The sequence below is a fragment of the Myotis lucifugus genome, unplaced genomic scaffold (assembly GCF_000147115.1).
Source record: "Myotis lucifugus unplaced genomic scaffold, Myoluc2.0 scaffold_296, whole genome shotgun sequence".
NCBI lineage: Eukaryota > Metazoa > Chordata > Mammalia > Chiroptera > Vespertilionidae > Myotis > Myotis lucifugus.
In genome coordinates, this window is record NW_005871344.1 from 79,443 (window position 1) to 94,948 (window position 15,506).

General features: G+C 45.8%; 1 protein-coding gene across 2 annotated transcripts in view; it reads left to right on the plus strand.

The window, feature by feature from the left end:
- Positions 1-8,254, plus strand: part of PLPP3 (phospholipid phosphatase 3) — a 79,269-nt gene extending 71,015 nt beyond the window's left edge. The window contains exons 6-7 of one of the 2 annotated variants that reach the window (XR_002831987.1): positions 2,341-2,703; positions 6,338-6,469. Coding sequence is in view for 1 of the 2 variants with exons in the window: in XM_006100024.3 (XP_006100086.1) it covers positions 6,338-6,460 (123 nt within the window). In the remaining variant the exon portion in view is untranslated. Of the gene's footprint in view, positions 1-2,340; positions 2,704-6,337 lie in introns of both variants that reach the window. The other variant, XM_006100024.3, reaches the window with a different exon arrangement.
- Positions 8,255-15,506: the final 7,252 nt, after the last annotated feature.

The following is a 15,506-nucleotide window of genomic DNA, read 5'->3' on the forward strand; positions in this document are numbered from 1 at the left end:
GAAGGAGCTACCAGGGGCTACAATTGTGGGGCTCCAAGCACAGTTCGTCCCCTGGAGTAGCTCACAGTCGAAAGGGGAAACCTGGCATGGCATTTAAGGCATTCTGCATGAAAGCCTATGCCTCAAGCTAAGACAGAGGTCATTAGAAGTTCAGTATGGGTGCCAACGAGAGAAGATAGGGGTGGCTCCAGGAAGGTTTAATGAAGCTCAGTCTACAGATAAAGGAGCTGCTCTCAAAAAGATAACAAGATATATATATAGGGCAAAGCTTTGAGCAGGGCTGTGCGTGTTGGGTGGGGAGTGGGAGGCAGTGACTGATGGTATCATACCGATATCTATCTATCTATCTATCTATCTATCTATCTATCTATCTATTTATCTATCTATCTATCTAAGACACGAGTCCATGAAATGGCAGATCTAGGATATGAACTGTCCACTAATGGTTTGCCTGACTTTCGTGTGTGTAACAAACACCGGTAGCATTTATTAAATTCAGGTTCCAGGCCACCTTCCAGTAGGTCCAGGGTGGACCCAGGAATCTGGTTTTCCAGGAAGCATCCGGCTGATTCTGAAATAGATGGTCTGAGGACAACACTCTGAGTAACACCGGAATAGACAACTCTTCATTTTCTCCTGGTTCTAAGATTCCAAAATTCTGCTTTTACACTTCTCTGCTCTGTGCTGGCACCTAAGCCCCACAGGAGTGTGTGAACATCCCGAGGAATAAAGACACGATTCCTTCGGGGAGTTCACATACACACTCTCAGGCATTGAGACACTCAGGGACTCCAGAGACATTTCAAGGACAATTTTATTGTCATAATCTGCCCTTAAAATGACGCTCAGAAATTGCTGATGTGGCCATTCGCAGCAATGGGCGTGGAAGCTGGGCTACCACGGACTTCTTGTTTCTGGCAGCTTGGTCCTTGGTGAGCTCCAGCCAGCAGCACCCCGGCAGGGCTGGGCTGTGAGCGCCCCGGGAGGCTGGCATCGCTACAGTGGGTGAATGCGGCAACAAGGCATCGGAGCTTCTTCCTTTTTGACTGTGCTGACTCACTCTCCAGAATGGCCCCAGAAATGATAGGCCTTTGAGAGCGAGTCCTCTCTGTCCTATGGAAAATGCCCATCTGCCGGCTTGAATCTGTACAGGCTTTCATGTGGTCATTCATATTCTCAATCATTCCTGTTTTCTCCTTTTTCTTCTTTCTAGTCCTTTCTCTTCTTTCTCCTCTTTCCACACTTAGGAGAAGGGAAGAGAAGTGACTTTGTGCAGGTAGGTGCTGAACACACAGGCCTCATAAAATGGCTCCCTTTTATTAACCTTTAACTAGGCACCAGGCACTACGTATACCACCCTTGTGCCTATTATGTCATGTAATCCTTAGAGTAAACCTCTGAGGTAGGGAATGTATCCCTCATTTAGAAGTTTCGCTGGACATGGCAGAACCTGGATTGGAAGACAAGTCTGTCCCATTCCATAGGGCAAAGCTTTGAGCAGGGCTGTGCGTGTTGGGTGGGGAGTGGGAGGCAGTGACTAATGGTATCATACCGATAGTCGTCATTGGCAAGGGCACTCCATTTCCCAGCTCCTCATCACAGTGAACGGGACCCTCCAGCCCGCAGTGTCCTTGTCTGTGTGGTCTTGCTCTTGGTGGAAGGGCTGCATTGTCCTGGTGCCTAAGTAAATCTGATCTCAGAACAGCCTGCCGTTCCGACCCAGGAGGAGGGCGGAACCGCTTCCCCAAGCCAGTATCAGGAGGAGCCGAAATATTAGAAGGCAGAGGGAAGCAAAGCTAGAATCCTTTTCACTAGCATAGTTACCCAACCTTTAAGAGTTTTGATGGGAACAAGTGCAAAGATTTCTAGAGGTGGAAACAGAAGTGGAGAGAAAAGCATCAGCATACAAGCACACCCCTCCACCCACTGCAGCTCTGTCTCAGCATTTCAAAAACCATCTCTTGCCCAGGCAGTGAGGCTCAGGGGATAGAGCATCAACCTATGAACCCGAAGGTCACGGTTCCATTCCTGGTCAGGCCACATGCCCAGGTTGCAGCCTCGATCCCCAGTGGGGGATGTGCAGGAGGCAACCAATCAATGATTCTCTCTTATCATTGATGTTTCTCTCTCTCTATCTCTCCCTCTCCCTTCCTCTCTGAAATCACTAAAAATATATTTAAAAAACAAAACAAATAAACAAACAAAAAACACACCACACATCTCTTCCTCTTTGTCTGCACTGCATGGTTGTAGTTCAGGACTCATCCTCTCCTAGATTCTGCAATAATGTCCGGACTGGTGCCTCTGCCTTCACGCTCTCTAACTCCTTCTCCATCTTAGATACCATCATGATTTTAGTGCAAGTCGTCCCAACACGCTGATCTCCTGATTCAGCCTTGGCAATGGCTCCAAAGGCCAAGAGGATACGGTCAGAGTTCCCTCATTGTCCTAGGAGGCTTCTGAAGACCTGGCCGTCTCCGCTCCAGCCTCGTCAACTGCTTGACACTGGCCACGCTGGGCTTCCCGCAGCTCCCGAACGTGCTGTACTCGCTGCCGAGCCTCTGCACACACTGCTCCCTGTGCCTAGAACAACATTCCTGTCAGTCACCACCTGGCTAACTCCTACTTATCCTTCAAAGCTAAGCTCAACTATACCTCCTCCGGGGAAAGCCTCCTAAGGCCCTCGCCTCCCCTGCAGCCCGGGTTAGATGCCACATTCTCCGTGCTTCTCTAACACCCTGGCTTCCCCCTGTCATAATCCTTACAACAACGCAATCGTAGGGGTCTGTTTACCTAGATCTCTCCCTCATTGCCCTGTGAGCTCTCGGAGGGCAAAGGACACTGCCTTATGTATATTTAATCTTAAAATCTCGGTACTTGGCACAGAGTGAATGTTCAGTAAGTGTTTACGGATTGCATTTTGCAAGAAAGCAGTTTATAAAATGCAAACCAAAGGAGGGATGGAATTGAAAGCATCTGTCAGAGCAGTTTAACTTAGAACTCTTCTTGGTGCTTCGGATATAGATTTTATGTTTTGCTGAGACTGTGTGTTGTCTGATGTGTTCTTTCTTCCAGGGGAGATCTGTGGAGTGGGACTGGGGCTGGGAGACCTAAGAGAGCTGCCTACTTTATGTAGACCCTCCCCAGCCTGGGCCTCTGAGTTTTCTTTCTGGGTGGAGATGGTCTTCTGCAGGAAATGGAACGGCTCCAAGCCGAGACACTTTCGCTCTTACAGGTCCTTTTTGTGTTCTGCTGTCCAAGCATTAGGAAGACTGAGCCCTATTTGAGTCTTGACAGGATCATGTTTCAGAGTCCCAAAAAAGTGTTTGTGTAACCTCAAGCCAGGCTGAACGTGAAATACTGCTTCAGGGGGGTGGGGGGTAGGGATTCTGCTGGACCAGACTCTGCTCTTCATCTTGCCGCTTGGCTGTGTGCATGTGGCGTGTGAGAATGTGATTCCCCTGAAGTCCGTAGGCGTTTTGTGTGCTGATAGGATCCAAGGCCGGAGTGTTTGCTTCAGCAGAGAGGAGTTTAGAAATTTAACAACAAACATTTGTTGAGCCCCTGCTGTGTGCAAGGCTTAATGCTGAGCGCTGTAGGTGATACAGGGTGAGTAGGTCCAAGGCTCCATCCTCAAGAAGCCTCCCAGCTAGGAAGAAAGGCTGATTGGCAAAGTTTTGGCTCAGTCATTACTTTGGGAATTACAGAAAGGAACGCCTTTGGTTGAACTCTGTACCAGGCCTAGGTCTAGGTCTTCTCAGCACAATGTTGTCCTTAACCTTCATGTTATCCCTATCTTGCAGTTAGGAAACGGAAGCCTTAGTAGGCAGTGGATATGTGCTGAGAAAATTAAATTGGGAAATAAGCCAGTAGCTTAAAGTGGTGTCAGGATCTTGAAGGGGGAAGGGGTGTTATATTGGGGGGTGGAGAGACTGTTCCCTGCTGTATTTGCCCTCAGCAGACGGGATGGAGGCTGGGGAGAGACCTCTCAGAAATGGGCGGGGACAGAGCCTTATTGGGTAGAGCTAGCTGCTAGGCTGGAAGAAGTGGAGTTGGAAGCCAGCGATGGAGAGGTTTATCAAAACCTCCCTCTGGACACAGTGAAGGAGGGAGGGGAAGGCGATTTCCAGGCAGAGGTGAGGACGCGGGCTCTGTACCTGTCAGGGGAGAGTTGGAAAGTGTATCTCCACTTTTAACTTAAATCATGTTCGCTAGTGTTTCCTTATGTGAGCAGGTGAAAACTCCTTCTCTGTCTGAGCACTTGTGCAGGTTCCTGAACAGGAGGCTAGAGCAGTGGTTCTCAACCTTGGCTGCACATTAGAATCACCTGGGAATCTTTTTAAAATCCTGATTTCTGGGCCTCATCCTCCGGAAATTCTGTTTCTTCGCTATGGGGTGGGGCCACAACATTAGTAACAAAGAAACAGAATTTCTGGAGGATGAGGCCCAGAAGTCAGGATTTTAAAAAGATTCCCAGGTGATTCTAATGTGCAGCCAAGGTTGAGAACCACTGGTCTAGAGCCTTCTGGCTAAGCTGATCTTTTCTTTTCTTTTTAATATATTTTATTGATTTTTCACAGAGAGGAAGGGAGAGGGATAGAGAGTTAGAAACATCGATGAGAGAGAAACATCGATCAGCTGCCTCCTGCACACTCCCTACTGGGGATGTGCCCACAACCAAGGTACATGCTCTTGACCGGAATCGAACCTGGGACCCTTGAGTCCACAGGCCGATGCTCTATCCACTGAGCCAAACCGGTTAGGGCTGAACTGATCTTTTCATTCTTGCTTCCCAGGTGTGGCTCTGGCTAGGGGACAAACCTTTCTGGGTCACAGTTCTCCCTGGCCATACCTCCTTAAAAAGGACAGGGACACAAAGCCGAATTTTTTTTCCTTTTTACAGTGGTACATTCAAGAGTACTGAGGCTGTCAGTGTATGAAAATCTTACATTTTTAGGCTATTTTGCCTTCTTATAGTAGCATAGAAATAGCCTGGCCTTCTTTCTTTTTACAAATATATGGGAAAAACTGGTGTCATGGGTCCAAAATTCAAAGGAGGTAAAGGGTTTTGTGGTGACCGGTAAGTCTGTCTTCTAGTCACCCAGTCCTCCTGGAGTAGTCAGCGTCACCAGTTTCTTGCTGTGAATTTTGTAGCACTTTGCTAATTGTCGCGTTACTACAGAAGGGACATTGTGGCAATTGGCTCCACAAATGACCCAAGTCCTTAGTATGGCCAGTCGCTGGCTGCGAGAGCCGTGACGTTGGTGAAGTTTTATGAAGAACTTTATTTTCTTGCCCAGAATGTGTCCGGAATGAGTCACAGTGCCATCATTAATCGTGAGAACATTACCCTCTGCAGGACAAAGACTTTTCCATCCAGAAAGCCATTAGACAGAGGAACTGTGAAAGTGTTTCATTCCCCGTTTTGAAGCCCAGCCATGTGTTTCCTATTAAATGGCATGACCGATAGGTGCCGCTTATGGTGACTTAATACAAACTCCTGTTGCTAAATGGCTCAAATTGATGTCTGTGTTTACTTTGCCATCTAATACAAAGCATAAATTTTTCTTACTCCGGTAACTCACCAAATTCTTGAATCTTTCATCGGAAGCTAATTGAGACAGGAACTACACCTGCGCCATCCTGACCCCCTTGCTGGTGGGTGTTCAGTAAATGTTCCTCGGTGACTCCACAGAGACCCAGTGAGGTCGAAGCTCAGAGGGAGGAAGGCCCTGAGTGGAGCGATAGGCGGGTTTTCATTGACCTTTCCTCTGGGTTAGTTGCCGTCTCCCTCAGCAACAAACCCTAGCTTCTTGACCCCCATCAAACTTTTGCTATCACTGGGCTTCCAGGAAAAGTAGTCACAGTGACTTCCTTATTCCAGCTCCTGCTGATAGGAATTCCTAGTGGCCAATCTCTTCGGTTACACCCTCCAGTCCTTTGTGAGGCAAGGGAAATGATCATGGATTAATGACTGACCCATTTGGACCCGCTTCCTTTGTTTAGGAACTTATTTTTCATTGCTGTTCATTTGCCTTGAGAAATAAGGGAGTGGGGGTTGAAGACGCAGAGCAGTGGGCTGGGAGTCCACAGAACTGAGCTCTATTCCTACCGTGGCTGTGCAACCTGGGGCACGTCATGGCCCTTCCCTGGGCCTCGGTTTCCCTGTCTGTACAGTAAGAGTTGGACTGCATGCCCTTTAGGGTCCTTCCCTATTCAAAGATCTATGGGTTGGGGCCCCCTTTTTCCTGAAGTCCATGCTCTTGTCACCTTCCCTTTGTTGTCTCCAGACCCCAGGTGTCAATTTCTGACTTGGATCTCTGATGTGTCTTTCTAGGTTTTCTTCGTGTCCGACCTCTTCAAGACCAAGACGGCGCTCTCCCTGTCTGCCCCCATCAGGAAGGAGATCCTCTCACCTGTGGACATTATCGACAGGAACAATCACCACAACATGGTGTAGGCGCCGCCCGCCTCCTGAGCTGTTCTTGTAAAATGACTGCTGACAGCAAGGTCTTGCTGCTCTCCAATCTCATCAGACAGTAGAATGTAGGGAAAAACTTTTTACCCGACTGATTTTAAAAAGGAAAAAAAAAGTCTTACTTTGTGGCCTTCCAAAATAGGTAGTGTTCACCTATGTGGAGACAACAGCAAACTAACACCAAGTGCCAGAATCCTGGATGTGCAGTTGGTTGAAGTGTTCATGTTCTAGTGAACACGGGCTTGTTCTGGAACAAACACTAAAAGGTTTTGAGTAGAGTCTGCCGGTCACCTTTGTGACCTGAGATGTGTCCCAGGCTTGTGAGAAAAGCTCAAATTCACATTGTAGCACGTGATGCCAGAAATAGCACTGAAGAAAGAAAATAGCCATTGGGGGGGAGACTCCCCTCTTGCGTCTCTCTGTCCACACCACTCTATCTTTTACTGTGACTTTGGTTCAGGATGTTGTTGTTTTTAAGTGTTGTTGTTGTTTAATACAGAGAAAGAGCAAATGCTTCGTCAAACGATCAGATCCTGAATCCAGATTCCTAGACCTAAAGCCTTATCACCCACTTCCTGGCCCATCGGCCAACACCACAGTCCCTCACGTTAGTGATTAGGAGACTCTTTGTGGATGAGTGAATTTCACAAATAGCACAATTTCAGAAGAGATAGAGGGTCCAGGCCCTCATTTGTCTTCTTTGGACACATCATCCTGTGTTGTTGAAACATGGATCGCAGGATGCTGACGTATATCAATCACCCGGGCACTTGCACGATCTTAGTAATGGCTAGCTTTGGTTACTGCTTTCCCCCTTGAAATCCTTGCTCTGTGCCCATCGGGATTTCCTGCGAGGGTCCGGAGACGAGCCAAGGCGTGGTCTGCAGCCGGCTGATGGAAAGCAGCCTTCCGTGCACGAGATGGGGGAGTGAAGGGGCAAGAATGAAAAATGAACCAACCTTTTGGCTACTCAAAGTCAGGATGAGCCAGAGTAGCAGACGGTCTCATGCCTGAGAGGTTGCCCTTCCAGATAACAGAGCTGATGAGGGTCTCTGAGGGAGTCGCTCTTGCTAAGTTGTGTAAAGCACTACTGTCTTGGGGTTGATCTCTAGGGCAGATGTTGGTAGGTTCTGCTGGGCAGAACACGTGGGTTAAATCTCCGTAGAGAGTTTTCATCCTGTATCCGTCCTCCCAGGCGAGGTCCACTCTAGGCAGTAGGCAGGACCCCTTCTACTGAACCTTTGAGGAAAGGAGGAAGGAAGAAATGCTTTCAGATCTCAGATGCACACCGGGCTAAATGTAACCACACGGATCAACCACAAGCACATCTTTACCACAGAAGCCGTCCTGTCATTTCAACATATAGCAAGCTATGATTTTTATATATAAATATTATATAAATAATGTATAAAACATTAAAAGTTAACTATGTAAAATATTATTTCTGAAACAATTTTAGCTATATCCACTATGATTATAAACTGTGTCTCGACCTGTGTTATTTCATTAGCTGCTTAAAAAAGCATTGAGTTAATTTTTTTAATATCAACTAAAATATTGTAGTTCTGTGGTAGACATTGTTTTACAATAAAAGAAATAACTGCAACTAGAGAAAACTGTATAAAAACATTAAATTGTCAGTATTTTTGTAAGGTTCCATTTTGTAAAGAGAATAATATTCAAAGACTTTTGTAGAATACAAAGTGAAAACTTGTATCTGCGAAACTATACTTGTATTAAATGTGCTTTTTAAATAAAAGCTCATAACACAACTAATTAAGAAGTTGGCAGTCTGGCATGTTTGAGGGATGTTTGCCTTGGGTATGTGGGTGAGAGAAGGGGGAATAGCAGGCCCATCTCTGTGAATGGGCTTGCCTTAACTCAAGGCACCAACTCCTGATTCTTTCAGTGGGAAATATGATGGCCGTCATATGGGTACAGATGTCAAAGCTGTTCTTTATCTCTGAAAGCCTGTTTGCCAAGCTTTCATCTCAGACTCTTTTTTTTTTTCAATTACAGTTGTCATTCAGTATTATTTTATACTAGAGGCCCGGTGCATGAAATTTGTGCACTGGTAGGGTCCCTAGGCCTGGCCGGTGATCAGGGCCTATCTGTGGGGCCACCAGCGGGTGATGGGGGGTGGGGGGGCTGCTGGCACTCACCTTGGCTGGCTTGGTGCCACCCGCTTGCCGGCCCCACCCCCTGCCGCCACCACTGGTCTGGGCCTGTGGACTGGGGGCAGCTCCTGCATTGAACGTCTGCCCCCTGGTGGTCAGTGTGCATCATAGTGACTGGTCTTTCCGCTGGTTCTACCATTCGGTCGATTTGCATATTAGGCTTTTATTATATAGAATTAGTTTCAGGTGTACAGCATAGTGAATAGACAATTACACAATTTACAAAGTGATCCCTGCAATAATTCAAGTATTCAGTTATATATATGTACTACATCTTTATCCATTCATCTATTGATGGGCACTTGGATTGCTTCCATATCTTGGCTGTTATAAGTAACCCTTGCTCTTTTCTCCTTCTGGTACCCCTATGATGCAATGTTATGCTTGCTATTATCCCAGAGATCCCTTAAACTATCCTCATTTTTTTTTTTAATATTTTTTTCTTTTTGCTTTTCTGATTGGGTGTCTTCTGCTACCCTGTTTCCCAAATCACTGATTCGATCCTCTGTTTCATCTAATGTGCTGTTGATTCATTCATTTCAGTTACTGTAGTCTTCATTTCTGACTGGTTATTTTTATGTCTATTTTATGCTTACTATCTCTGTTGAAGTTCTCACTGAGTTGACCTAATCTTCCCCTAAGTTCCTTGAGCATTCTTATAATCATTATTTTGACCTTTGTATCTGGTAGATTGCTTGCCTCCATTACATTTAGCTCTTTTTCTGGAGATTTCTCCTGTTCTCTCATTTGGGGCATGTTTCTTTGTCTCCTCATTTTGGCTGCCTCTCTGTGTTTGTTTCTGTGTTTTAGGTAGATCTGCTATGACTCCCAGTCTTGTTAGGGTGGCCCTATGTGGTAGGTGGCCTGTGGAGCCCAGAAACCCAGTCTCCCTTCTCACCTGAGCTAGGTAGGGCATCAGAAGTTGAGTTGGGTAGGGCGGGGCCTTTGAACCATTAGGTGGACCTAGTGATGCTCACTAGGCTAATGCAGGTTAATGATCCGTTGTGAGGTGGGGAGGGCTTACCCAGGGTCAATGGGACCTCGCCTCAAAGCCAAACAACTCAGTTTCTTCCTGTATGTCTGTGGTGCCCCTCGAGCCTCTGACCCTCCTATGGAACCCAAGGTGAGTGCCTGGGAGTGAGAGTTGGTGTGCTGGCCCTTTAAGAGGGTGCCTGGGTTTCTAGCAGCCTTCCCTCTCATCCAGACAGACAGAATCCCTGCTTTTTCATAGCCAGATGTTATGTGGGCCCTTTTCCTAACACAGGTGTTCTGGCATGGGGTTGAGCAACCCCTTGCTCCTTGGGGACCTCTGCAGTTGAGATCCCTTCCAATTCTCAACCACCACACATGGGTGCAGGGTCACCCCATGTACTTCTCTGCCTCTCTCACCAGTCTCGGAGTGGCTTCTTATATCCTTAGTTATAGGACTTGTTCAGCTAGTCTTCAGATGGTTATCAAGGTTGATCATTCTATAATTCAGTTATAATTTTTAAAAATATATTTTATTGATTTTTTACAGAGAGGAAGGGAGAGGGATAGAGAGTTAGAAACATCGATCAGCTGCCTCCTGCACACTCCCCACTGGGGTCGTGCCCGCAACCAAGGTACATGCCCTTGACTGGAATCGAACCTGGGACCCTTGAGTCCACAGGCTAACGCTCTATCCGCTGAGCCAAACCGGTTAGGGCCAGTTGTAAATTTTATGTGGTCATGGGAAGAGGTGAGTGCAGCTTCCACCTACTCCGCATCTTGACTGCACTCTGAATAGATCAGACCTCAGGCTCCTCTAAAGGGCAGTTTTGTTCTAAGGGGGGTTTCACCAGGAAGGGGGGAGCTGTGGGTCCCCAAAGGCAGATAAGGAACATTGCTAGATAAGGTGTGTTTGGGAGCTCAGGAGGGTGACTTTCACACAGACAACATCAAAGAAAGACGTGCACTGCTGAGAATGGTCTGTGGCCCCTCATTTCCTTCCCCATCTTTCCTCAACCTGGAAGGAGGGGAGGGGGACCTGGAAATTCAGATTTATTAAGCCACCTATGTGCCTGGCACTTTGACACTTTTGATCCTTATAGCAATTATTATTATTATTATTGTTTTTAGAAATAAGGAATACTAAGGAATGCAAAGATGAAACAACTTGTCTAAGATATTAGAAGAGTAAACTGCAAGCCAGGACTTGTATTCATTTTCTACTTCTGTGCTAACAAATTACCACAAGCTTGGTGGGTTAAACAGACACAAATTTACTATCTTACTGATCTGGAGGCTCCAGGGAGAAGCTGTTTCCTGGCCTTTTCCGGTTTGTAGAGGCCGTCTGCATCCCTTGGTTTCTGGCCTTCTTCCTCCAACTCAAAGCCAAGCAACACTGGGCCAGTCCTCACTCTGCCCTCTCTCTGGTTCCCCTTCTCCCCTACTACCACCCCTTACACATTCAGAGCCCTGGTGATTGCATTGGGGCCCATTCGGATAATCCAGGATAGTCCATCTATGGAAAGGTAAACTGATTAGCAGCCTGAATTTCATCTGCCGTCTTAATTCCCCTTTGCCATGTCACATAAGATATTAACAGGTGCCAGGGATGAGGACCTGGACTTCTTTGAGGTCATTATTCTGCCTACCATTGTACAGCCTCTGGTCCGTGTGCAAAATATGGCAACATTACCCCAAATCTCAACACATTACAGCATCAATTCTAAATCCAAAATGTTCATTCTACTCCAAAGTCCCAAATCTCATCATCCAAACTACATTATCTAAATCAGGTAAAGATAAGGTTCTGAGTTTAATTCATCCCGAGACACAATTGTTATCCATCTATGAACCTGTGAAACTCAAGGAACAAGTTATCTCAAAGTTTAATGATGGGGCAGGCATAGAATAACAGTTACAGATATTCTTGTTCAAAAGAGAAAATGGAAGTAAAGAAAGAGTCATTGGTCCCAGACAATTTCAAAGTCCACAGGCAAAGTCTGTTTGGTTTCAGGGCCTGGAGAATAAACCCATGTGGCTTGTGGCTTCCTTTACTGCCACCAAGCTCAGAGTTTTTTGCTGCTAGACCAGCCCCATGCAGGCCCCTGCACTAGCTCAACACTTTCTCATCATTCTGCTGTAAGTGGAAATGTAACTTTGGGCCCCACGATGCAGCTAGGGAGACACTGAAGGCCAGAGTCCAAAATTTCCCCTTGAAATCTAGGGGAACATAGGTCCAGATAGACAATATAACTTGTTGGTGGGAGAAGAGGGGCACACAGCAAGTTAGTGGAGAAACTGGTGAGACCAAACCCCAAGACTCCCCTTACTACTAGTCTTCCAGTCTTTTTTCTTTTTTAATCCTCACCCAAGGATATTTTTTTCATTGATTTTTAGAGAGAGTGGAAGAGAGAGGGAAAGACAGAGAGAAATATCCATGTGAGAAAAACACATCGATTAGTTGTCTCCTGCACGAGCCCCGACCAGGGCCCAGACCAGGGAGGAGCCTGCAACTGAGGTATGTGCCCTTGACTGGAATCGAACCCAGGACCCTTCAGTCCACAGGCCGGGGCTCTATCTGCTGAGCCAAACCGGCAAGGGCTCTTCCTGTCTTTTTAGTCTAAACTAGTCTAAAAAGAAATACCCTATTTCATGGGGACTTCAGTAACAATGAAACCATGCCAGACAATGGGTTAGCTCTGGGATTCAGATCCAAAGCATTTGAATTACTTGTTAACTAGTATTTATTAGCTACTATGTACCATGCACTGGTAGACACATGAGATAGGATAATGGATAACACGGATGGGATACTGGCTTCCAGGGGTTTATGTAGGCTAGGAGAGAATGCAAAAAGGCCCTTCATAGGCTCTGAACTGTGCTAATCTAATCATGGTCTTCTCTTTTTAAACTTTTTAAAGAAGGATTTCAGAACATAGTTCAGACTTCTTAGATAGATATGCAAGACTATGATTTGCCCTCTACATACCTCTCCAACTTCAACTTCAACCTGAGGTGTTACCTTGGTTTTATACTCTCCTTTCAATTCTGATATATGGAACTTCTTTTGGTCTAGTCCTTGTATAATGGGCAAAGAGAAATGTTACACTTTATTCAATGGGGGGAGCTGTTAAATTTTATGTAATATTCTGTTTGTTTGTTTTTTCTTATTTTTTTTTCTTTTTTCTGTGGAAGGTAGTTATACATTAGTTAAGTCAGCCGTGTTGCCTGATTTGGAATTTCAACATGGGATTTCTTTCCTAATCTGGGCCTTGCCTATCTCTCTACCCCTATTTCTTATGCTGCATCTCCCTTTCTCCTTATCCCCTGAAATCCAGCCATGCTGCACTGCTTGCAATTCTCCCAAACTCATACCACTTTGCTATTGTATAAGTAGCTACTTCTTCCTAGGCCTCTTCAAGGATCAGAGCTGCTTCCACCTTTGCTGGGAAAACTCTGAGCTCCAAGGTTGAGTTGGATGGCATTGCTCGCCTTCCACTATCTTCTTGCTCTGTGATCGACTCTATGCCTATCTCTCTCAGCTGTGGACCGTGAACTCCTTGAGGGAAATCACAATGTCTTATCCTTCATTTTTTCCTTAGGATGGAGCACAGTGGCCAGCACAGAGTAGGCACTTGATATATATATATATACACACACACATATAATTAATATACATATATAATATATATTATTGATTTCAGAGAAAGGAAGGGAGAAGAGAGAGAGATAGAAACATCAATGATGAGAATGAATCATTGATCAGCTGCCTCCTGCACACCTCCTACTGGGGATCAAGCCCACAACCCGGGCATGTGCCCTTGACTGGAATCGAACCTGGGACCCTTCAGTCACAGGCCGACGCTCTATCCACTGAGCCAAACAAGCTAGGGCGGTACTTGATATTTTTTGATTAAATAGATGCCTAGACAGTCCATTCTTTAGCTTACATATGTAGAAATGTGTGTGTGTATGTACAAGTATATATATGTATTTGCAAATACACAATTGTGTATCTCTGGATATGCATGCAAGTTTGTGTGTGTGTGTTCATGTAATAGGCATTTTATGTGCATATTTGCACTGCTTCTTCTGAGTGGGTGACACAAACCCTTAGGTAGCATTTGTGGAGATGCTATGATGTTTGCGGTGACAGTGGAGAGGAGAAGTAAAGGATAATTGCCACTTAGGTTGCCAAATTGTGGAATATGTGGTCCAAGCAGCTCTCAGAAACTCTCCCTCTGGAAGGTGCCTAACATGGGGTGTGGAATCCATTGCACCTAAGTTAACAGCACACTGCTCTTGGGTTCAAGGTGTTGTGAGGAAGTGTTGACACTGACAGGACAGCTTTGATGGACAATGGTTTCTGTGGACCCAATCTCTCTGATTTAAATTGAAGCTTATATGCCAAGTTTTTACTTTTTTCACTTTACTCTGTTGAAACCAGTTCCTGTCTTATACAGGGCTTCTTTCCATCCCATTAAGCTTCTGCCCTCTATTTCTATGTTTCCTTTCCCCTCATTACTCTGGCACTTCTGGGCAAACAGAAACTTTCTACCGGTTTTCCCTCTTGACATCTTTCTCCTCTGCTTGATTCAGGGGCTGCTGTCTGGGGTCCACCTTTACTGGCAGAGGAGTTCTCCGACCATGATGTCACCACGGCTCAGTTGGAGGACCCCAGCATGAATCAAGACAGAGGAAATGAATGGTGATCCTCCCCCCGCCCCACACACACCCCGCAACAAGCTCATAAAGTCATCATTAGTGAAAGCAAAGGAAATTAAGGAAAACCGAGGTCAGAGCTATAATACTACAACCATTGTTTGTATATCCATTCCTCATCCATTCAATGAATATTCCCTAAGCTCTGAAACTGTGAATCAGACATAGTTCCTGCCCTCAAGGAATTTACAGTCAAACAAGGGAGATTGATATTTGGATGAACAGAAAGACAAAGGTGAGCCCTGCATACTACGGAAACCCAGAGGTCTAAATGACAGGGAGATCAGAGGGAAAGAAAATTAAAGACACACTGATAAAGAACATGGGCATACAATCAGACAGATTGGGTTTAAATTTCCACTCTGCTACTTACCTACATTAGCCATTCACTAATTGAGCCTCCATTTCTTTAGTTGGACATTGGAGATAGCATATCTATGCAAAATGGTTGCGATGATTAAATGAACTGAGTTTTAGCATAGAGTCTGACTTACTGCAGTGTGGAGAGCAGCTACAGTGTTTGGACAGGTTCAAGCCTTGGACTAATGAGAGGGCACAGTCCTCTCATGGCCACGTACAAGTCCCAGCTTGGAGGGCAGAGCCCTCCCAGCACAATTATAGCCAACAGCTATAGTTGTAAGCTTGAACCTATGGTCTGAACACATGGCCCCACGTGCCTGAGTGATGTGGGCTTGATAGAGTTCAGGTGCATGTAATTGAGTGGGATCGAAACCCACGAGAATGCTGTAAACATCTTGACCACGCCCTTACTTTGCCTCATGGAATCTGGCTATAAAATAAAGACACGGCTTGTAGTCCGTGGCACTGTCTCTCTCCATCAGAGAGGACAGCGTCCCACCCAGACCCAGCTTTCTCTTCTTGTCTGTCTTTTCTCAGTCCTTCACTGCCTCTCTCAGGCTCACTGCACCTGGCTGAGCTGGCTCGGCACATAAGGTGCCCAATGTGGGGCTGAGTATGCCATGGTTGTGCCAGCTCACCACACTGCAGCATTTAAATGGAAGATATTTATTTAATCTTATATAGATGACATTTAATGCTATATTTTGAAGCAACAGCTAGGAGTTGGCTAAATGAAAAAAAGGATGTTCTAGGAAAAGAACATGACCATATCCAAAGATCTCGTGTATTAATGAACTGAG